The sequence below is a fragment of the Anguilla anguilla genome, chromosome 10 (assembly GCF_013347855.1).
Source record: "Anguilla anguilla isolate fAngAng1 chromosome 10, fAngAng1.pri, whole genome shotgun sequence".
Lineage (NCBI taxonomy): Eukaryota > Metazoa > Chordata > Actinopteri > Anguilliformes > Anguillidae > Anguilla > Anguilla anguilla.
In genome coordinates, this window is record NC_049210.1 from 19435038 (window position 1) to 19458801 (window position 23764).

At 47.8% G+C, this 23764-nt stretch overlaps 1 protein-coding gene across 6 annotated transcripts; it reads right to left on the reverse strand.

The window, feature by feature from the left end:
• Positions 1-313: 313 nt before the first annotated feature.
• Positions 314-23764, reverse strand: LOC118237493 (microtubule organization protein AKNA-like). 6 transcript variants are annotated; one of them, XM_035436242.1, is made up of 22 exons: positions 23460-23764; positions 18521-19198; positions 15280-16207; positions 14621-14933; positions 13685-13759; positions 12727-12874; positions 12339-12475; positions 12047-12097; positions 11554-11672; positions 10911-11082; positions 10532-10710; positions 9227-9449; positions 8693-8796; positions 7784-8010; positions 7539-7683; positions 6157-6312; positions 5275-5426; positions 4627-4836; positions 4049-4162; positions 3832-3939; positions 3145-3307; positions 314-2787 (listed from the first exon to the last, which is right to left on the reverse strand). In XM_035436242.1, the coding sequence occupies exons 2-22, from the start codon at positions 18816-18818 to the stop codon at positions 2544-2546; spliced, it is 4266 nt and encodes a 1421-aa protein (XP_035292133.1). In that variant the 5' UTR covers positions 18819-19198; positions 23460-23764; the 3' UTR covers positions 314-2543. The 6 variants fall into 6 exon arrangements, with proteins under 6 accessions (XP_035292133.1, XP_035292134.1, XP_035292131.1 ...); XM_035436243.1 differs by having other exon boundaries at positions 4699-4836; positions 12038-12097; positions 23460-23763; XM_035436240.1 differs by having other exon boundaries at positions 12038-12097; positions 23460-23763.

Sequence of the window (23764 nt, forward strand, 5' to 3'; positions counted from 1 at the left end):
GATGTTACAATTAAAAAAACATTACTGCTAGACACACACGATTGGTCCTCCACTCGCTCTACAGTTTTAGACTCTAGCATCAGAGACAGGCACTCGCTTTTGAAAGAAAGTTCCTAACCCGGTGAGTCGGGAAGACAATGGTCAACCCTGTGCCAGTGTCACTTGTGCAAGGTATGCACCTGCTATGAATCGTCTTCACCTGGGCTCAGTGTAAATATGTTGAAATGGCCACGGGAAAGAAAAATAATAGCAAATAACGTTACACCCGCAAAAAAAGCAGCACATGCTACAACAGTCCAGAGGTTTTCTGAAAAATTATTGTATTCTTTACAAAATAATTTGATTTCATTTTTAGTAAAAGACAGTAAAACACAATCAGAAGTATGCTGTTACATTTGTGTAAAATACAGTAAAAACATCTTAACATACATTTTAAATACAAACTCTTACAAAATCATCTAAAAACCTTCACAAATTGTGTGCAGGAAACTATAAAGCAGCTCATTACCCAGGTATAAGAAGTGATTAAAGATCCAATGGAATGTATATTAACACAGGTCTTTAAAAAGATAATACATAAAAACGCATGAAATAAATGTATACATTTTTAAACAATGAAGTCTTTCATGGTTATTTCACAACCTCTGTCATCCTATATCCAAGGGGGTGGGGGGATTCATTTTATACCATTTTTAATAATTCATCTTCAGTCATGAATTTGTGAGTGAAAAACATTTTAGCTATTTTTCCATCGAAACACTGAACTGAATTCACCCTCGTTGCGCAGAGCACTGCAACTACAGAGATTTGGTGATACAAGATGACTTTGGCTGGGAAAAGTGGAATTAACAGAATTCAGCAAACCCCACATTTTGCCATTAGCCAAGATGCAAATAAATCATTTGTAGGATAATGGTGTGTTTGTTTGTTTTTTCATGGGGCCAAGGCAAGGGCGGAATTTTGTGCAAACTGCATCTTCCTCCCACGTCCGCTCTTGTTAGACAAATCACAAAACACTGTGACTCATCATTCTAAAGTTGCCAACATTTACACTAATGGAAAACAGGGCTCTTCAACGGGCGTGGCCTTTAGAAACAGAGTGATAATATAAACCAGCGGCACCCGCTGCCTTTGGAGAGCTGCAACACGGCTGGTTTTGTTTTTACCTTAAAATCAGTAAACAATTCTAGGTGAGTAAACTCAGCTGTGTATTCAACAGCTTTAATTTATAAGTGCAGAATTACAATGAAAAAGCAACACACCAATACTCTCAAAGGGGAAAAGGAAATACTGCTCAAAAAATACTCAGATACTTAAAATACTGAAACAAATCCAGTAAAGGAGTACCGCTTTCCAACGTCCTGTACTTCCACACAGCAGGGCTGAGGTGCAAATGTCTATTTAATGTAAAATTAATACAGACCATTTGTGCTTGCTTTTTGAAAATAACAAAACGTCTCATACATCTTCACAAATCTTCAGCTACTATTATTTACATTACCAATGCTAAAATATCAAAGCATAGTGGTATTTTTATGTAGAATAGCAACAAATCTAGACTGTTTTTTAAATGACTAATTTGTCTGGAAGCTTCCTAAACATTTTTATTTCTCAGTTGGAAGTAAACACCTGACTTTTAAACAAAGCCATCAAGAGCTCTAAATAGCTGCCAGCGATTTTTTTCGCCCTCTCTCTCTCTCTCTCCTTCCCTCTCCCACACACAGACACAGACACACAATGGTTCACTCAGAGGCACACACAATGATGCCAATGATAAACTGAAAAACAAGCATTACACAAGAAAAAATGATAATCAGAGGGACATCATGTGTATCACATGCATCATAAAAAAAATTAAAAGTAAAAAACCAGAGGCTTGTGCCACTAGAGCTGACCCTGAGATAGAGACAGTGCTGAGAGTTGAGGCTGATTCCCAGCAGCCACGCCACCCTGTACACTTATTTTACCGGCCTGGCCTCATTAGTATGTGGTACATAGACCAGCAGGGGGCAGTATTCTTCCTGTACTGGGCCAATGGTTTGTGGTCCATTGACAGGGACACTATGGTATTACAAACAAAGTTGTTACTGACTTCATTGACCATTAATGATCCCATAACACTGTGGAAGAGTTGGAGCATTAACCCCACTACTCTGGTCCAAATTCCCCAACTCGTTCTCAGTCCAGCTACCTAATCACGTCCATTAACCCTTTAATGTGTAAGATTAGAAATGTGCGATGTACATGTTCTTAACTAAACATTCCAATACTGATGTAACAATTATTACTGTTAACTGAAAGCAGTGGTGTTCTAGAACACTGACTTAGAATTTGGAAAACATTCCGAAATTCCAAAAATACTCTTCAAAGGGTTAATGGCTGACTGACTGGCTGCACGGTCCCGTGCACGCGCTAGTCACCTCACTTCCCCAGGTCGTCATCATACAAGAAATAAGTTCTCGGCTGACCGTCCGGGTTAAGCAAGGGTTCATAAATAATAAAGAACTCAGTGCTGACTGGGCCCCCTCACCTGTGAGTGCAGTCTAAGAGAGTGAAAGCGCCCCCTGGTGGCGGACGCTGGCGGAGAGCGAGCGGGCCATGCGCCGGGACGCCGCCCTCATGTGACGGGCCGCCTCGATGGCGCGGGTCAGAGAGTCGCCGAGGGATCCCCGGTCCGCCGAGAGAGCGCGGGCGCGCCTACGTGCTCCGCGCCCTCCCCCGTCCAACACCAGGTGGGGGGGCCGCGGATGAGCGAGGGGGGCCTCGCAGGCGGGGGCGGAGTAGTGCCTGTAGGGAGGAGTTCCAAGGGCAGTTTCAATAGGGATTACAGCAATCGCACAACCTTGTGGGGACTGGAGAGCGAGGTTTCATTAACCCCATAATAAGTGGAGTCACCATAAGCTGTCAATCACTAACTTACTTAAACCAACAAGAAAAAGTGTTGGTTTCCACACCAAAGCCCTGAAACCATATTGTGGCCCAAATTTCACTCTCCCATCACTAGAAAAGCAAATTTGTTACAGAATTTTCACCTAATTCCTCTGCCAGAAGTGTACTTTGAGGACACAGATCCTCATGTTATCTGTAGTGTATGAGAGAGGAGAGTAGGGCAAATGCAGATATTTAGCAGGAGTGGATACTCACAGCACGGATGGAGAGATTGGCACATACTGCACCAGTGGCACGCTGCCCAGCACGGGAGGGGGAGGGGCTGCCACGAACACGCCTCCATCCTTCCGGCGGGTGAAGCCCATTGGCCAGACATTTTGACGGGTGGAGCCTGAGGTCCTGTGCGTTGAAAGGCCTGCTAATCAAGAACATAAATCTAAGTGTTTCACAGAAAGAGTGGTTTCCCTTGTTCGGTCATTAAGAAATGGAATGATTAAGCAATGGAAACTTTAATAGCAAAAGCCACTTTAGCTATTGAACTTGTGAAAGCTACACATGAGCTACAACACATAAATTGCTCATGACCGGTGGTCCCTTTCAGTGGTACTAGTGACTTTAAACCTGAGACAGCAATATTCACCATACAGGTCTACCTCATACCACAATGTAGACAGTGACATGATATTTATATTTTTAAGAGACATTTGTGATTTAATACGAATAACCTAGATGTACTGAACAACAGCAGGTCTAATAAAATCTTAGTAATGATGAAAGTGCGAAGACCCTAAGCAGTTCAGCGAAAACTTTGAAAGTATTCTAATTTCATGAAGGAGAAGAAAGAAGGAGGTATACTACTGAATTAATTTGAAATGCAGGTGAAAGGCTAATTAAGTAATTAAGTAGCAGAGGCGGTAATGACTGCAGAAGCTGCTGCCTGACCTGAGTCAGCTCTGTCCCGACGGCCATTTGAACTCTGACGAACTCTACGGTATCCAGAGCGGGGGCATGAGTGGCGGGTGTTAGCCACGCCTCCTGCAGTCCCCGCCCCTGCGAAGAGAAAGCAGATGCGTTGGCGAGAGTGGGGGCTAAACGGAGTGGGTCTAGGGCACGTCACCGGCCAGAGACTGGCGCCGGAAACCACAGGGACGACACTCACTGGTAGGGTTCCTGTCGATGTCATCTGGGGCGTGGCTCGAGTGCGCGTGGCTCCGCCTCCGTCGCTGGTTGACCTCATCGGGACCTCCGGACGCTGCCATGCTGTGCTGGTGTCCTACACAACGGGATACAACAACAGAACACTGTAATACTGTTCTCATTGTGCCCATTCCCTGCCCTCGCATGTTCGACATCATCACGGTTCCTTTGTTCAGGAAACGGCACAGTCTCTGAGAGCAGGGAGAGATTCAGAGCAGCTCTGACATCACAATGCCAGCTGCAGCGAGTACTGAACAGGCACCAGTGTACCATCCTGTAACGCACACACACTCTCTACCCCCTCTCTCCCTCTCTCTCTCTCCCTCCTTCCCTCCCTCTCGCTCCCTCAGTCACACACAATCATACACACTCTCTACCCTCTCTCTCTCTCTCCCTCCCTCCCTCCCTCTCTCTCTCCCACCATCTCTCTCCCTCAGTCATACACAATCATACACACACTCTCTACCCTCTCTCTCTCCCTCTCTCTCTCCCACCATCTCTCTCCCTCAGTCACACGCGCTGACACACAATCATACGCACGCTGTGTTATTTCCTTCTTTGGACGCCCTGCAGTGAAAGGATCCCTGCTTCCAGGCGAGGCTCTCTGGTCACCCGTGTGGGGCCGTCCGTGTTCCACAGGCTCGGCCCTCTCCTCCCCCTTCCTCCGCCTCCGCGCTCTGAAGGATTCTGGGATACGCGTGGTGTAGGACTGCGGTTTGGAGGTGGTCTGGGAGCGCTGAGAGTCGGTGGCTGAAGAGGAGAAAGCCCGGCATATCAAACACGGTCATCCCGAAAATATTTTCAGTTCACTACAGCACAAATGCACTAAATGAAGACAGTGAAACTGCGACAAGCTTTAAAACTGAGCTCATGGTGCACATTTACAGCATACTGTGGTATTTAATGTCTTTCATGTCCAAATGTTACTGTTCTCCCAATAATCTCCCATTATTGTTTGTGCTACACATGCTCTGCTTATTGAACTGTACAATTCAGTTAATATGTTTTATACAGTAAAGAACCATGAACCCCAGAGATAGGCTGAAGCTACTATTGCAAATAACAAATAACAGCTCCACCCATTTAAAAGAACATGAACACACTGCTGCAAGGTCTCACAGTGACAAGAAGTGCAGTGTGGTGTCGCAGCCTGAACTGTAGGTGGCGCCGCCACCATGTGACACTCACTAATATCCAGCTCTGGCCTGAGGTGTGGGACAGGGGAGGACCTCTTACAGGGGACCTCCTCCTCTCGTTCCACCTCCTCCCCCTCCATTTCGCCCTCTTCTTCCTGCTCGCCCTCTTCCTCTCTCCTTTCATCCTTCTGGTACTGAGAAAACCTTGGAGAGAAAAAGAAAAAGAGGACATGAGAGAGTGTGAAAGGGAAAAAGAGAGAGGGAGAGGTAAGGGATAAAGGGGGACAGATGTGGAAAGGACAGAAAGAAAGAGAGTTCCATACAGAGAGAGTTAGTGATTGAGATTGACAGTGGGAGGAAAGGAGAGAGATGGATAGACAGAGGCAGTGAAAAAGGGCAGCAGAGAATCGGAAAACAAGTCAAAAATAATCAAAGATATCCAACAGCATTAAAGCTCATCTTGCATTAAGCAAATGTCCATCAATCCAGCCAATGGTATTAACTGAGCCATGACTCCCAAAGCACAAATGCTTACTCAGGATTATTACTTCACAGTAAACTAGACTACAGTCACAGAAATGTGTATTTAATAATACAGATTTTTAAATCTTTAACAAATGCTATTCTGGATTCTGAGGGAAGGAACCACCTGAAAGTGGCCACAAAACAACTTTGGCAATCTTACATGGATTTACATGAAATTTCAATCACACCATAATGCATTGCAAAAAAACATGAAATATGTATTTTTCTTCATGTTGATTGACAGCTCTCGATGACCAGAGATAGTGAGGTGAAGCTGAAACCTTAGTGGCTGGTAGCAGTGGAAGCCCTGACGAAACAGGGCGGAGTCTTTGGAAAACGAATGCAGGTGTAGCGGAGGCCTGGTTCTTACACACACAGCTTGATTTTGCGGGAGGCCTCTTAAACCTACCTGGGGTATAGTGCGCAGCTGTTGTGTGAGTGCAGTTGGTCCTCCAGGACTAAAGGGGGTGCTGTGGTCGTGAAAGATGGCCTGCTCCTTCGTAGACTGCCCTCCAGCTGCTCCCCCAACCTGCTCACCTCATCCTGCAAGGACTGGATGGCCGTACTGCTTGCAAATACACACACACACACACACACACACAGAAAGACAAATTGCTTAAAATTAAACTACATAAAATAAAAAAGTATCTTATTCACAATTTAATAAGCCACACCAGATTTCCCTGTACATGACTAGGCTTGAATCTGCAGTACACAAAACAGAAATTGAATGTACAAGAAACTTATTTCCAAAAGGGTAGCACCCAAGCCATTGTCACTATCACGCCCTGTCATCAAACACGGGACCGCGGCAGACAGCGGTGTCCCAACGCCTCTGTACCCCAAAAAAAGGCCAGACTGACTTTCACTTACATGACCTGATCGCTGTAGTGCGACACAGACGATGTTTCCACGCCTGAGCTGGTGAAACTGTGAGACAGAGCCATCACCACCCCCAACGTGTCTACCCTACAGACGTGTGTCCCTTTCTTTCAGTCAATTCCACAGGAAAAACCCTTCCTCTTATTTCCCACAATGCCGATCTTTCGGTGACAGAAATTCAGACTGTCGGAACCTCGGTGAGAACTTTCCTGTCTGTCTTCCTCTTCCCTACGCTCTTGTTTGCTGCTCTCCCACACGTCGACGACGGTGAAATGGTCTCCAGGGAGACGTAGCGAGTCGAGCGTAGAGCAAGGAATCTGAAAGGTCGCGGGTCGCGATATCCGTCCTCGCGACGGCTACAGAGCGAATAGAGACGCCATGACACCCAGGCACTGTAAACACTGTTATCTGAACGCCTTCAGTGCTTAGGGTGTGGGGGATGTATTGCAGGGACAGAGGGAGTGTGTGGGACATGGTGGGAATCAGAGAGACAGAGGCAGCCATTTTGTGTCAGACGTACTCAAACAACCTGTGTGCAAACTGGCTGCGGTATTTGCAGTTCACAATAAATCTGGTACAAGCAAGCAAAATCACATTAACAGCAGATCTGATCATCCTTTCCCTATAAATAATTTTGTTCTGTCAAGCATGTTGTGCTGTGTCTATCATAATTTTTATAAATGCAACAATCCATTTTCTGTGGTATGTACTAAAAACCCTCTATAGAAGTTCCTCTGGTTCAGTAAATTTTCACTGGCTAATATTAATATCTAAGCACCACCCTGTTATAGGCTGCTGTCAATGTGGTGGGAAGTCTGGGCTCCAAAGTTCTTGCAGCTAATACACTTTGGGGGAGGGGCAACAAATCTTGGCTCATTTGATTGGCTCAGGCAGTGAGGACAGACTCACTGTTGGTCTGCCGGCTGGCCAGAACCCTGGACTCCGGAAGGGTCGCCATGACGGTGGAGACCGGTGAGGGAGGGTCGCCGCCGATTGGCCGGGCGGTTGTAACGGACACTCTGGCTCTCCTCCTCGCCCTCAGATGAACTGCGGGCTGTCGAGAAAAGGGAGGGAGAAAACGGAGGAGGACATGAAAGACAGGAAGAGGGGTAAACGAATCAAACGGCAGGGCCTGGACTGCATGGAGGACTCACGGCGGTCGCTCTCGGACTCAAACTCGCCGCTGGAGCTGCTGGGCCAGTGCCTCGGGGGGCGAGGCAGGGCCGGCCTGCCCTTCTCTCCAGAAGGCAGAACCTCAGAGTCGATGGGGACAGCCCTGGAGCAACCTGTCCAGGTGAGTCCCTGGCAGGCGGGCCCAAGGCGGGACTGAGTACAGATTGACAGCATCTCGTCTCCACCTCCTTCCAGAGGGGGCGACTGACTGTACGGGTGGGAAAGAGGGTAGAACACAGATTATTATGCCAATTATTTCCTTATTCTAACCACTTCCAGAAAACCACTTCTCGAGAACCATTCTCAAGTGTCATGAACCGTTCACTTGAGGAAAAGCATGCCTTTTTCCCCCACAGACAAACAGTTCACATTCCAGCACACAGTTTTGGATAAAAGCAATCCTTAACTAATAAAATAACTGGCACGAAGAGTTACACAATTTCAATTACATCACCACAACTCTGCACAAAAATAATATCCACCATTATCAAAATGGGATTTCCTTGTCAATATGGACGTACACTTAACCCTTGAGGGGGAGAAGGTCCGGCTTTTTCCGCTTTAACATGATTACTTTGTTGGGCGGGGCTGTTCCGTTGGGTTTTGTTGACTTAATCCCCGATTCTGAGAGGCCTATTTATAGGACACTGAGATGACCCTGCTGTAACGGTGAATGCAGAGTGAACGCAGACCATAATAATCAGTTGGCGGACAGGCAGGCATGGTCCGTCTCACTGGCCACAGATAACACCGCACCGCACCACAACGGAACAGCTCAAAGTGCTCCGTGCTGCCCACGGGAAGCCGAGGGAAGATAACGCGTCGGCCGTGAGCGCCCTAGCGAACTTGAACATGGCTGCGTGCGCGTGTCTGCAGGGAAGCGCCCTTACCTCGCTATCGCCTCCTGCTGGGCGGGGCTGGGTGCCGCCAGATTGAGGTGGCTGCTCTCGGAGCCCACAAAGCCGCTGTCCGTCTCCGGCGACACGAGCCTGTCCTGCAACACGTCACACAGACAGTACGTTAGCAGTGACACTGCGTCCTTCCCTTCTGGACATGCTGAGACCAGGAATGTTTATGGTGAGTCACCTGGGAAGCAAAATAGAAGCATATTTTCGTTGTCTCGAGGACAATCACTTCACTATCTTGGACAAAGTTAATTATCTTGTTGACTGCCTGAATAGACAAGCAAGGTCGGGGGGGGGGGGGGGGGGGGGGGGTGTGTGGCGTGCCAGGGGATGAGGGCTGGGTGGGGGAGCAAGCTTCTCTCCTTGCATTGGGGGGGGATGCTGCCCTCTGCTGGCCCATTAGGGTGATAACCATGGTCAGCCCTGATTGTCTTCAGTCATCAGGCAAGGAAGGGTCACATTGCCATGGCTGTTGGCCCCCAGCAGAGGGAGAATTAAGAGTGTAAAACCAGCAGTGACCTGAGGGGGCGCTCTCCGTAGGCCGCTCGGTGGTTTGGATGCTCGATCCTCAAAGGCGACGCTCTCTGCTGCGCTCGCTGAGCTGCTGCTGCGAGACTTGGCTCCGCCCCACCTCTGGTCCTGGCTCTGTTGCCGTGGAAACGTAGGGCAGAGCGGGAGGGGTGCCTGCTGGCTGTGTCCGGGGGATGGACTCGGAGTGCTCTCCCTAGTTCCCTCTGGTACCCTGAAACACAGCACAGAGGCTGTTTGTGTGCTTTGGCTGCATGCTGATATAAATAAATAACTAAATGAATAAACCAAATAACGTGCATTTGTGATTTCACTTTTTTGCATTGCAAACCCTACCCATTTTTTAAAAATGTTTTTGTGGTTAGATACACCAAGCTTTTTTTGACAACAGTGCTTTAGTACATTTTTAAGCATTCAGAGCCCCCATCCCCACACCTATAGTTTGGGGGGGGGGGGGGGGGCGGCAGAACGGCAGTGTTCCTACTCTAATACAGCCATCCTTAACCAAGCCAATATTTTTCTGGCTCCAACTCCAGTCGAGCTCATTCTTCATGTCATTATGTGCACCTCCCACTTTTAAAGGCTCAGTGAATAGATTTCTTTAAAATGCCAGAATATCGCAGGGTATGCTTCAGAAAAAAATAATACTCCGTTGATTCCATAATCAGCTATACTTTCATTTTGCAGTTGTGGCCTTTTGTGTTTTAGTTAGCAGTTCTCCATTTTAATCTTATTGCAGACTGCATCTGTGCAGTTCTTCAAGTCAGTAGGAAAGCCTTAAATAATTTTTTATTATTATTACAATATTTCATTGACGCAGCAGTCTGAGAAACAGCAATAATAGTGATCCATCACTCCTACCACTACAGTACCTCTGGTGATTAAACCACTTTTTAAATTTGTGGTAAATCACTGTCACAGAAAATATGACCAGTGCCACTAGTTTCTATTTTAACTCAATTTAGGAGATATCCATAGCCATTACGTGCTGAAAACATGCTGTGGACACTGAGATAAAACTATATTTAAGGAGTGCGGTCAAGACTCTCAGCTGGGCCACCTGCCCTCCTCTCTGTTGTCCTGGGCCCTGTAGCTATCCCATCAGCCCCTGGGGGTTTTTTACGGTGAATTTTCACATCAAATCCATCAGCCCCTTGCATCAGCCAAATCCATGAGTTCTACATAACATTGCCAACCCTTCACATCACATTTTCAGCATGTTAAAATCAAAGGCGTTAATCCTGGAGCGTGGGGTGCAGTGCGGTATCGTGATAAGGGCGACCCCGGGGGACTCACTGCTGTAGCGGGTGGCAGAGGTCATTCTCCCTGCACTGGTATCCGTGACGCTGCGCCCAAGGAAGAGGGGAGGTCCCTTCCTCGTTCGTCTCTCCCTCCCCCTCTTTCTCCACGCCGGCCAAAATCACCGCCACGCCCATGGACACCCCTGCCCGTCCCCCATCGAGTGACGGCTGGCTCTGTGGGAGAAAGACGGCAGGCAGCTGTTGATCAATCGCGTACTGAGTATGTAAGCTTTTAAGTGCTGTATCTCCCCCTAGTGTTCAAAGTGAAAAATGCATCCTAGTCACAATAAGAATGACAGTATAATTCAGCATCTGAGCATTCTTTGTCCTGACTCACAGTAATGGATTTGGGTTTTGTGGAGTCGCTGCAGTACCTCAGAAAGGGGACAGGGGGTGCAGAATGTCGAGGGGTCCATGGTGAGGTCCGTTCCTGGCGGTGTCAGGGGTGGGACGGTGGTAACGGGCTGGACCTGTTCGCCCGTCTGGAACCGTTCCTTCAGCTCCTCCAACCGCATTCCTGAGCAGAATATCTCCCCCTCCAGCTCCCTGACACACACACACACGCAAAAATGCACGCACGCACACATGCAGAAAGTCACACCAGTGCAGTCAAAGTGAACCTTGTTCTCTCTATGGGATTTTAAACTCAGAAGGAGCTCTAAGAAAAGAGATAAGGAACACCAAGAACAATAGAGGACACAAGCTGAGGAACAACAGGAAGAAGTAGGGCAGAGGAAGGAAGTGACACGGGACCCAGAAGGTGAGGGGGAGAGAGAGAGCGACTGAGGCTGCGTCTCAAATGGTTCCCTACATACTGGACTAACCAGTATGCCAACCAATTTCTAAGAAATAGTAGTTCACTATAAAGGGAACTGGAGGACCACTTGAGACATAGCCAGAGAGTAAGGCAGGCAAGGGGATAAGGTGAGGCTAGGGACAACTTGGTAAACCCTGCTATTACAGGCCTGCTATTTAAGGGGCAACACGGTTTGGCCTCTCTGGCCTGTAGGGACTTACCTGTGTGGGTCGAAGCGTCCCGGATCTGTCCCCTGCTGCTGCAGAAGTCTGTGCTCTTCTCTCGCCTTCAGGTACCCCCTCTCCAACGAGCCCTGTCCCTGGGCCAGGCAGGAGAGGCCCTGCAGGGAACAAACTGACCTGAAACCAGTGACCTGAGACTGACCTGAGACCAGTGGGACTGATCAGAGGCTCAGACTGACCTGAGACCAGTGGGACTGATCAGAGGCTCAGACTGACCTGAGACCAGTGGGACTGATCAGAGGCTCAAACTGACCTGAGACCAGTGGAACTGATCAGAGACTCAGAAATCTGAGACCAGTGGAACTGATCAGTCTCAGGCTGACCTGCGACTAGTGTTTGTGCGCCCACTTGTGCACTGATCTCCAGTGCGGACACTGCTGGCACCCAGGACCAGGGTGGAAATAAATTCAATCTCAATGTCAGTTATTATTTAGACATATCTGGAGTATCAGTTCCAGTTCACCTTCAGCACCTCAAATGGCTTCAGTTTCCCTCCCCTCAGAAGCTCTTCAAAGGCGTCGACCTTGAGGAACAGACGGTGTGAATTAAAGGCAGACACGGGGAGCGAAAGTCAATGCTGTCAGCTTTCCCACTCAATGAACACTTCAAAACTTCTCAATGATCTACAGTCCCCATAACAACAGTAAAAATCTGTAAACAAAATTCTGAATGATTTTATAACCTTGGATTTTCCTGTTTCTTCTTTAAATATTACATTTTTTAAAATTCAGTTTTCATTCAGATAATTTAATTTAATAACGCACCTGCATCTGGAACCTGCCAGCCTGCCTGGATAGGGCCTCAGTCAGGTGCTCTCCAAATCGGGGGCCCAGGCTGCAGGCAAAAGCGTAGGCCGAAGTGGAAGGAACTGAGGGAGACCCGCCCGTTTCCACAGTTTCCTCTTTTTTGGGTGAAGTAAGAAATGTAATTAGTTGTTAACATTGTGCTTGAACTACATGGAGACTTCATGGCTACATGCTTGATTTTCTACACCTGTTAGCAATGGGCGTCGCTGAAGTAGCCAAAACCACTAATTAAGAAGACGTGTCCACATACCTTCGGAAATGTAGTGTAGCTCCAGGTAATGCTACTAACATGTTAGAGATGTGTGCATGTGTGTGTCTAAGCTCCAGTGGCTGTAACAGATAGTACCTGGACCAGCTCCTATGGAGACAGCAATTGGGTCCAGCTCTGCTCTTTGGGCTCGGGGAAAAGTCATGGTCATGACCTTTGACCCCATATGGAGGGTCCCGGTGTAGTCAGGGTAACTGGGCTGAGGAGGGTCGGAGTACAGGTTGACCTGGAAACAGTTCAACACAGACAGTCATGATGTTAAAAGGTCAGGTTATTTAGAAACTACATTTACATTTTCTGATGATGCAACAGCCGATTTTGCTAACTGCTTGCTGATTGCATGTACACACATATAGATCAAAGCCACACCAAAACATCAGGTAAGCTGACTCCCAATAGAAAAGTACAGATTTTTTTTTTCATTAACAGTGACAGGACTCTTGTAGTTACATTCCACCTGGGTAACCGTACAGCTAAGTCCTTCTCTGTGGGTCTGCTGGCTCACAGCGCGATACATTCATACACTGCATTTGCATGTGTAGATAGGATGAGCCACTAAGCAGCTCAATAGATTCCTCTTCAGACAGTACAATGTTCTGCCGCATTTCCACCAAGGATAAAAGATGACGCGCCCATAACAGAGACCTGGCATATAATTTCCTAAAGGACGACTATGATATCCTGTAATGATCCCTCCCCGGACCCAGTGTGCAGGCTCCCCGCCCGCTCACACATGCTCCAACCTGCCATTTTAGTTAGACGTTAAAACACACAGGCTCGCACATAATGAGCAGGTTCCGAGTAGCGTTCACATGAGCGTGGTCAGCACGCAGTGTCCAGTGATGTGAACGAGGCCATTTTAGTGAAGCACACGGTGTTTGGTTGTGCTGTACTGCTGTTACCACAATAAATGACAGATTCCAGTCAAATGTGAAAAAAAACAAAGCTATGAATATCCCAAGACAATCATAGAAGTTAAGGATGTATGCACAGACACACACACAGACATAAACACAGACACACAGACGCTAAACACCTTAGCCTCCAGCCGGAGGCGGTCGATAGTGTTCTCAGCTTCTGCGTATTTGGTGAGCAGCCTGTTGTAATCCTCCTGTGGGAGACAGAAGGGAACAGGCAGAAATATAAGGCTGGCGTGACCTGATTGAAAGCTTGGTGTCAGTTGTGTCAGCAGTAAGCAGTTTCTATGAAATATTACAGGCTGCATTAGTCAGAGCAGACAGCATGTCATCCTTTGTGCGAAGCATGTTATTGTCTTAGAGTGAAGTATGACTGTTAGTCAGTCATTCAGTCAGTCAACATCAAAAATGCTGTCAGTCAGTCAATCTCAGCCAAAGCATGCAAGTGTCAGTCGATCAATCTGTCTTAGTATGAAGAATGCTCACTTCAATGTTATGTCAGTCCTGGTGTTCCAGAGTGGAATATGTTGAAATATGGCTTTCCAGTCTGTGATGCGATACTATGTCGCTGTTCCAAAGTCTCTGCGTGTCAGAATTTAAAAGCAGCGTCTCAGTGTGCAGTGTGTCAGTGTTTAAAATCACAGGGTCAGTGTCTCAGTGTTTAAAATCACAGGGTCAGTGTCTCAGTGTGTCAGTGTTTAATATCACAGGGTCAGTGTCTCAGTGTGACATGTGTCAGTGTTTAAAATCACAGGGTCAGTGTCTCAGTGTGCAATGTGTCAGTGTATAAAATCACACGGTCAGCGTCTCAGTGTGAAATGTGTCAGTGTTTAAAATCACAGGTTCAGTGTCTGTGTGCAGTGTGTCAGTGTTTAAAATCACAGGGTCAGTGTCTCAGCGTGCAATGTGTCAGTGTTTAAAATCACAGTGTCAGTGTCTCAGTGTGACATGTGTCAGTGTTTAAAATCAGTGTCAGTGTCTCAGTGCGCAATGTGCAGTGTTCCAGAATCTCAGTAAGTCAGACGCAGTGAGTGCTGCAGCAGCGAGCCGCCCACCTGCAGCTGATGCACGAGTGCGCTGGCCTGCCGCGGGGAGCGGAACTCCTGCGGCATGGTTGTGTCGAGGGGCCTCCGGGGCCCGCATGGGGTCAGGGGGGCCCGAGAGAGCGGAGGGGCGCCGGGGCTGCTCAGAACCTCTCTCACGATGTCAGCAGGGGACTTAAAGACCAGGGGTTTCTCACTGGCCAGACTCTGCTTTCGGAGGCCCCCCTTGCTTTTGGGTGGCGTGTAGCCCGCTTTGGGGAAGTGGACCCTGGGCTGCACTTTGGACAAATCTGGCAGAGGGTGATTCAGCTGTCCTTGACCATAGCTATCCAGAAAAACACAGGTAACTTTTAAAGCTTAAAGCATAATTTATCATCATTATGAAATAATTTTGTTGTCTAGCTCAGACAGAGAAATAACACTCCAAATGCATAAGAGTTTTAGCCAGTTCAGGTCACCGAGGGGAAACTCTTAATGATAATGCTAGCCAGCTCACAGTAGGACCTGGACAGATTCAAGCTGCTATGCATTAGGAGAGGCATTTACATGTATGTAGGTAGAGACAACATAACCTCATCCACAGCATGCTTATGTAAAATAGCAACTGTGTATTTTACATATAAAACATGGGATGTGTAGCCAAGCCTTCAGGTACCGGAAATCAAACTCACCGACTGCTGTCCTGGCTGCACCTTCGTCTTGGAGACTCCCCAGCTGATGTCCTGAGCGCCTTGGGGACCCTCAAACAGGGGGCGTGGTCTGAGGGTGACTGCCAAACCTTGCGGGTACGCTGCGACCCAGAAGGTGACGGGACCTGTGGTATACCATGCATCGGCTTAGGCGACCGTGGTAACGGGGAAGCGGGAAGAGGGCAGTCGGGTCCCTCTGGTCTCCCATCCGCCTCCTCGTCTTCCGCCTCCAACTCCGCCAGTCCGGTTCCCTGCGCGAGCACCCGTCTGGACTGCAAGGAGCAGGATGCAGGAGAGAAGTCCCTCCTATCCTGGGACTCCACCCGCTCAAAATCGGGGGAGTTCCCTCCTCTTGGGCCATGGATCCATTGACCATGATGTGACTCCGCCTGGGTCTCTAAGACACACTCGGTAACGGCATCGCTCTCGAACCCAGGGCTGTCGATAAAACGCGGATGGACAGGGGTGCTACTGAAACTTTCCGGGAAATGCCAGGGTCCTCCAGCAGGGGGCAATGTGGATAGAGGCGGATATGAGCTCTGTAGAGGAAGGGTGTTCCTGAGCAGACCCCCCTCATGGCTCTCCTCCAGGGAGTCCCTGCTGACCTGCACTGCTGCCACTTCCTCTTCGCTGTGATCGCCGTGACAACGACCCACCGGACTGAGGTCCCTTTCCTCTGCCCGTCCGGGTTCAGGGGCCTCCATCCGGTGCTGTCTGTCCCTGGGACCAACTGCGCCCCAAAAAAGGGAGGAGTCGGAGAATCCCTTGTGGTCGTTGGTGTCCTCCTCCTCCTCTTCTTCATTGTCAGTCATGCGGAGCTCTCTGTCTCTCTCTGGCAGCCTGCGGATCAGCCAGCTACCCTCGTCTTCCTCACTTGCTTGGCTTTCTGAACCCAGCTCGTCCAGGTCACCTGAGAGAGAGAGAAAGTGAGAGAGGCGGAGGGAACGAGAGAGAGAATGATCGAGAGAAATATGAAACACAAGTAAAGAACAAACCATCGTGTTTTCGACATCAGTTTGACTTGAGCTCCAGATAATTTGTCTCGTCATATCGTCAGATTCTCCCTGCTACGGCATTACCTGCTTGCTAAGCGACGTTCTCCCTGTAATACCACCGTATGTGAGTGACAAACTCCAGCTCGGAACCGGGCCTGAGGAGACCTGCTCTGAGCGCTAAGCTAACCCGTGTAAAGCTGCAGTGAGAGGAAGTCAGAAGAAACTGTCAACTTCCCCTTTGAAAGCGAAACGTAAGGAACAAGCAGCTCTTCACTGCTTCACGGCTGGGGACTGGGAGATCTGCTCAGCTGAGCATTTCATCACACGTCTAATAAACACCGCATCACGGCAGAATCTGCAGAGAAAACTCCCAGCAACTCAAAACAATAGTGCCTGGTGAGTGGTGTAGTGGCAAATGAAAGACTAGGCTACAGCCTCAGACAGAGGCTTATACAAAAGCACACAAATGCTAAGTGCTACACAGCATATAGAAAAGCACACTGCCAGTTGCAGACTTAATCATAACAATTTGACAGCATAGAGCTGTTTGGGACCTGGATTTATGGCCCGAAGGCTTTAGGTTAAAATACAAGGTTGCCAGCCTATTGTATTCTTGACAGAGTCATTAAAATGAACAGCTATGTTACACATCCAGCTGTACTCGCTGAGTAATGTGTCAAATGTGCACTATGCAGGGTATGCACCCTTGGATAAATGTGCAAGGTAGCCAAACAGTGCAGACTATTACTGTACAAAAAAAATGAATTATGAAATCTAATAGAATCTTGAAGCACTTCCATTTTCGGCTTCATCCAAACAGAACCCTGGAGAAGCTGGAAGATAAACCTGAATCTTCAGCAAGACACAATATTAGGAGCAGTCAGGGTGTTGTATCAGAGTAGCAAGGCAGAGATTTGAACCCTGGCCTGAACGGCAGTGCGTTCGATCCCCATGGGGAGGGGCGATGTAGCAGAGTTCCTGACTGAAGGCCCAGCGAAGGTCAGGAATGCTGCTACAGTATCCTGAGGTCCTGAAGGGCATGCCCGGCCTGTTCCCCAGTATAGTCCCAAACTTTTAAGCCAAACCATGACTGTGACAGCGGTGACAGTGGGTGGGACCTCCTCAGCGAGGTGCGCGATTGGCTGGTCGCCCCGGGAAAGGGCGCTTATTGGCAAAAGGAGCTGCAGGGGGGACTGCAAACGCTTCAGAAGACAACAGCGGACGCTGCAATGGTGGGGGTGGGCCAACGAATGCAACAGGCAGGGAAAAAACGGAATGAAACGGGTCAAAATAAACAAGTAAAAAATGTTGGGGCCGTTAGCAGCAGTATGACCGACGTCACACAAATTCGCTCCCCGAGCGCGCGGACGCTTTCGTTCCTCCTGCGGATAAACACAGCAGGGCCGCGCTTCTTCACCGCTCGTAATTAGCTCACCCGGGACTCCGTTTCAGCTACAATAGGAGCCGGGATATGACAGGCCTGCCGTTAAAAAGGAGGGCTACCACAGAGACGGAAAGAGCCTGAATTCTGCCACGCGTTTAGAACGCACACAGGAGAAAACTCCCAGTTTGCCTTCAGAATTCAATTTTGATCTTTTTCGAAGTCTGTACAATTCTGGCAGATAAGGGTTCATGTTCCTTGCGTTATCATCTTGACCAAAATGCACTCGCCTAAAAAAGCCTTTTTGCGTAGAATGAGATGGTAATGAGTGAATGGTAGCAAGTGAAGTGTCCTATGCGAGTGGTAAGATGTTAAAAGTCTGTTCAAAATCATGGTAGACATTTAGCAGAAGGCCAATGTTAACATCACATACAGTGCGAATACAGACGCGATCACCAGGCACACAGGCACGCAAGTGCAAACACACAAACGTTCCATTTTTTTGTTATCAGATGTGCGTTTCTCAGCTGTGATGGATCTGGCCTGACAAAAGCTCAGGTGACAACCGTGCTCCAAACTGAGGCAATGTATGCACAAAAGCTGACCAATCACAAGCAGCAGGTGATTTACCAGCCCAAACAGCATGCAGTAGGCCATTCTCATTATGGGATAAGTGGGCAACAAGCAGTGCTCCTCCTTCTCATAAGGCCCGGTCTGTGAATACTTACCTCAGCTAAGCGCACGGCAGTCACCTGACATATGTGTGATTGGCTGAACGAGGCCGCTGAGGCTGGACCAATAAGCAGGCCAGGGTGGATGAAGGGTGTGGTTTTTGCGACGCACTCACAGAGCGACAGGGCATGGCTGTCCCCTCCAGGTGACTTGGAGTCCTGCAGGTCACTCAGGTGAAAGCTCTGAACCTGCAGGGGGTCCTGGTAAAAGACAGCGTCGCCCTCCCCCTCCTCGGCCCCGCCCACCTCCAGACCCGCCTCCTCCGCCGCCTGGCTCAGACCGATGATTCCATTTTCGTCCATCTGGCTGCAGAAGTCTTCGTCCCACCCCCTCTGCCAGCTGGCGCCGGACCCCCCCGAGCTGGCTGAGGAGGACTCCCCCGAGTCCCCGGCCCGGCCGCGGTCCCCCGCCATGCCGCCGCCTGCTCTCAGAGCCGCCGTTGCCGTGGCGACTCAATCCCGCCGTCCAGGGTCAGATACATTCCTTTGAAGATGAGGTTCCACACTTCCATGGCCCCGTCCTTCGCCCAGTTAAAAACGATACTTCTCACCATTTCAGTTCGTTATTCCTCTGTTTCATTTCTCGCACTGCTGCTTGAGTGCACTCATTCTGGGCTCAGACCCCGCTGCACCCAGACTGTTGGCCCTCTCTCCACCTGCCCTGGGCCCGAAGCCACAGCACAGCGCCCCCTAGCTTTCGGGCGGGGGCCGGGAATGAGGAGGTCGACCGCGGCGAAAGATGGGCTGATGTCTCCGCGGATTCACTGCAGGACTTGGAGGGGCCACACCAGACCCTGTAAACACAAGGGGGGTGCAAAATGAGTTACACAGTGACTAAGGGGAACAGAATTCAGAACGGTTTCAGAATTCACAGGAACACACACAGTCTGAGATGCATGTGCACAGCACTGCAGGAATACCGCAAGGAGAACAGGCGAAATGTTACAGACGTAACAGAGCTACAGATAAACGGGATGGACAGCAGTGGCTGCCGGTACGGAGTAGTCAGAGGTCAGGGAGGACTGCGTTGGGCCACAGTTGACCGGGACGCCCAGTCAATGGCCCACGACCTGCTCACATACGTTTCTATGCATACGCGTTTCTGTCAGCGCGTCTTCTACTGACACACTCTCAGGCTGGGACGCGCTTACTGATACGCTCTCCTACCGATGCTAGCCTGCCGCGCGCCGCGGACGCGCGTTCGACCGGAAGCCGCGTGCGCAAAACGAAGTTGCTTTAGCCCTGCCGTCAGTCGTTACTGATGAGGCGTCACTCGCGCGGACGGTAATCAAAAAAACCTTTAATTACACGACTGGTGTTGTGCTGACTGCAGTGGTTGCCCTTGTGGCTAGTGAAGAAAGAGCAGGAGCTCCGATGTTGCCGTGGGTGACGGAGCAGCTGGTCGTAATCCTGGAGTTCCACAGAGTCAGCCACGGGAGCAGGGGAGAGGGTGGAGCACCGAGGCACTAAAAAAGCAATAAACCTCCAGCTTCCGCTGAGATACTACACTACTCCCACTACAGCTGAGAGGAGGGAGGAGCGGAGTGAGTGAGAAAAGGGAAAAGAGAGAACAAGGGAAAAGAGGGAAAGTGGCAAATAGAACTTCAGTTCCATTTATTTCCTCTCTTCGTGTGTTCTGTGATTGCAGGAAACACCACAATGACTGCTTAGTGGCCCAGGGATCACAGCATGCATACAGCACGCACACACACACACACAGTTAAACAAACCCCTTCTATCAGCTATAGGAAGGGTTACCAAAGGACCTCTCTGTCTATTCATTCAACTCAGACTTGTTGTCTAACACTGTGTACTTGTTAAAAGCCACGTTGTGACAAAGCGTGCTGCAAAGAGGCTTCTAAATCTGTCCTGTTGCTTTAGAAACCCACACGTGAACACTAACATTATTTAGGCTAACTGCTTCCGCATTCATTACAAAATGGCATGCTACGTACATCTGCTGAGAAGTCTGGAACGTATACTTTAAGATTAGTCATAAATGCACCAGTGACACTGACGTTCCTTACACCACACTTACTGCAGAAGGCCGTCTTCAAGAGGGACACGGAGCACTTTGTATCTGATTAAGAGAATTGAGGGCGCGTTTGTCTATCTGATAGCTGGTTCTCCAAAGCGCCCATGCCCTGGCAAAGGGACTCCCTTCAAGACTGAGCTGTGGCCGAACGTAACCATGACAACTCCCCCCACCACAACAAGGCCGCCCCAGCCAGGAAAGGGCGCAAGTAGAATTTCAAGAATGGCTCTTCTCACAAAAGACAAATATATGCAACAGTCAGTCTTTGTGTGGGAAAGGATTAGGCCTACATCAAAACTGTTCAGATTCAAACACATTGGTTCTTCTATAGTGCAGTCAATGGGCGAGCACTGTGATTTACTAGAAAATAGGCCTAACTGACAGTAAAATTACATGTTATCCTTGTTTTTTTTCAATGATTTTTATACACACGGCTCAGTGTAAAGATAACACCTCAAATACGATTTCAATAGCTTACGTAACTCTTTAATATTTCCATTCGGCATTCAGAGGTTTTGCATATTTGGGCTGGTAGGCTATAGCTAAAACCTACATAAATTCTAGGACCACACAATCTTTAGTGGTCAGAAACACCAGTCAAGGGTCTCATTTGGGCTCCCTGTGATCTATGGGACAAGCTGTACTCAGCCCTTTGAACAGCATGTTTTTTGGAACGTTCTTTTTTAAATTTAAGTCAGTGTTCTAGAACCCCATTGCTTTCAAATACAAGTTACTTAGCCTACTTCTGATCTCATAACATAGAGGGTTAGGAAGCTTGATCTTCCTCAAAAATAACCCCACAGGACAATGTGACGAAATCACCCATTTATTCTGAATAAGGAAAGTCAAAAACAACATATGAACCTCCCCAAGGCTTCAACCAATGAACTGCTTTAAACTGTGGCTGTACTGAGGATGAGGAAGAGTTCAACATAATGCATCTCCATTGTACTCTTATAGGGTTTAGTCTTGGCTCCACAGACACCGGTTGCTCTCATTATGGTCACATGACCCCTGCATCCTGCACCAAGGGCAAAGTGGTGTCTGAGATATCCCTCTGAATACTGGCCCTTCTCATAGACCTCCATTCAGAAACACAAGGCAAACAGGCATGCACACACAGAGACACGTGGCAGTTGGTACGGCTAAAATTCTTCCAAACTAAAACCAGAGACCGCATTATACCCATATTGCATTAGTTTGCTTAAACGTGGTATTCTATATATAGTGTGGGCTATAAATAGAGCTGGTTTGTGTTTTATAGCCTTAATGTTCCACTTCAAAGCAGGGGTAGGCGATATAAAATTTACAGTCACAATTTCTGCTATGATAGGCCTTTTCACAAAAATCGTAGATATGTTCCACATGTACAGCTTCTCTGAAAAACTACCCAAATATGACTGAAAACCAGCTACAGTACCAAGCAAACCAGTGTTGCATTCTCTTAAAATCCTTGAGCAGGAGTAATGATATGACAACCAACGATGATGGATTTCATCACTATACTGAAGCAGAACTATTAATACTGTACTTCACTCCATTCATCGGCATTCACATTAACCAAGCTAAATGCTGCATTGGTTAGCGTACGTGCTGGTGTACATGTTCCATATCTGGATGGATGTTAGGTCACATTTTACTTGTAACTGGGTCACAGAGAATGTCATTCACCCCTAAAGTGGGCTGTGGGAAGGTAAAACTTCAGAATCTCTGTTAAGATTATCAGACTCTCAAACTTTTTAATATATTTATTTATGAAAGACAGGACCAGGTGTCATCTGACACAGAAGCTGGCCCCAGTCCATCCTCACCCAAAACATCCCAGATTACACAAATCATCTTATTGGGAGATACATGACCAAGGAAACCTGTATACGGCAACAGGGTCATGTGACCTCAGATCCATGCTAAGGGTGACAGCGAATGGAAAGAGAAAACTTATTAACAGTATTATTATTGTTATTATTATTACAGGCAGACAGGTTAGAGGGCTGACCATACATCCAGAAGGTTGCAGGTTCAAATCTCTCAGCACAGTACCTCAGCTCCCTCCGCCATTTGTACCTTCTTATTCTTAGAAATCCTGATTATTAGCAAGAGGTGCTGGTGCTCTCTGAATCACTGCACTGTATGTCTTCGAGCATGCCCTCCTTCATGGCTCTTCAAAAAAAAAAAGGTAGGTTTGTGAAAAAGCTGGTGGCTGATAAGCTGGCAGCTGGTACACCAGCACAGCCCAGCCCAGCTCGACCAGGCTGGTTACCGGACTCGTCAAGGTGGGCGGATCTGGCGAATCGACAGGCGAAACGCGTCGTTTTTATCTTTATGATGTAGTGGATTATTAATAGAGCATCTGCCTATATCCAGCTCGAGTGCGCCGGATTTCCACATTTTTAATTACGTTATAGCTATTTGTACATTCGCATTCTCATATACTATTGTGCCAACTACCAAATAATACATTTGTAAAGTTAACTGCAGTGCCAAGGTTTGTTACTTGGAGCTCAGGAAGATACATCGACTTAATATTGGTTTAATCCACGTGTATAATACTCTCTCGAAATAGTTACTTTCATCATTTGGTAGCGAAGTGAGATAACGTTACTCGTCTTACCCCACCTCCATGACCCCACACACTGGCATAACCAAAACAGAGCTAGGGATTCAACTGTCAGCCAACGTCCAATAGCTCCCACCCGACTAAATAGGTCTGCAGTTGTCTTTAAGGAACCCGGATAACACAAATATCTTTTGAAATATTGTTCATACGCGTAAAGTTTGGTCTTTCCAAATTGCTTGCTAGCCAAGCTGTTGCTGAGTGAAAGTTTGAACTAGCTAACAACCTGCATTTTTGGTAACTGCAAGCAGCCGATTAGTTAGCTAGCTCAAGTCCTGACAACTCCCAGGTAGATAACTAGCAAACAACTGATATTTTACCATACCATGACCAACAATCTGTGTAAACATAACGTTAAATATGATACTTGTTCATTTTACTTTTAGTTAGCTGGTGCTCCACCTACCTTTTAACGGTCACGGCGATGATCACGCAGTTTTCTTACAGCTGTCTTCAAACATGTAAGTTAACTTATTTTTAAAGTAAGTTTGTAAAGACAAAACAGATTTGTCACACTAGTTAGCTAACTTATACACACACACAACAAATCATTGGTCTGCTCACTTTTAACTTCCGAAATCGCAATTATTCTTTGTCTATAATGTGATAAATAGCTTTATTAGCTAAACTGCCAAACAATACATTTACAACTCGAAAGAGCATGGACTAGTTATCAAGGCGGGGGAATATTAAAAAAAATTCATACGGACG

What these genes read in the sequence shown, in the direction of transcription:
- LOC118237493 (XM_035436240.1), bottom strand. Translation starts at nt 18,818, where the DNA reads ATGGCGGGGGACCGCGGCCGGGCCGGGGACTCGGGGGAGTCCTCCTCA. An exon ending in TGCAGCCAGGACAGCAGTCG is followed by an intron (nt 14,934 to 15,279) that starts GTGAGTTTGATT and finishes TTTTCTGGATAG; the next exon opens with CTATGGTCAAGGACAGCTGA. An exon ending in CTCCATAGGAGCTGGTCCAG is followed by an intron (nt 12,476 to 12,726) that starts GTACTATCTGTT and finishes CACCCAAAAAAG; the next exon opens with AGGAAACTGTGGAAACGGGC.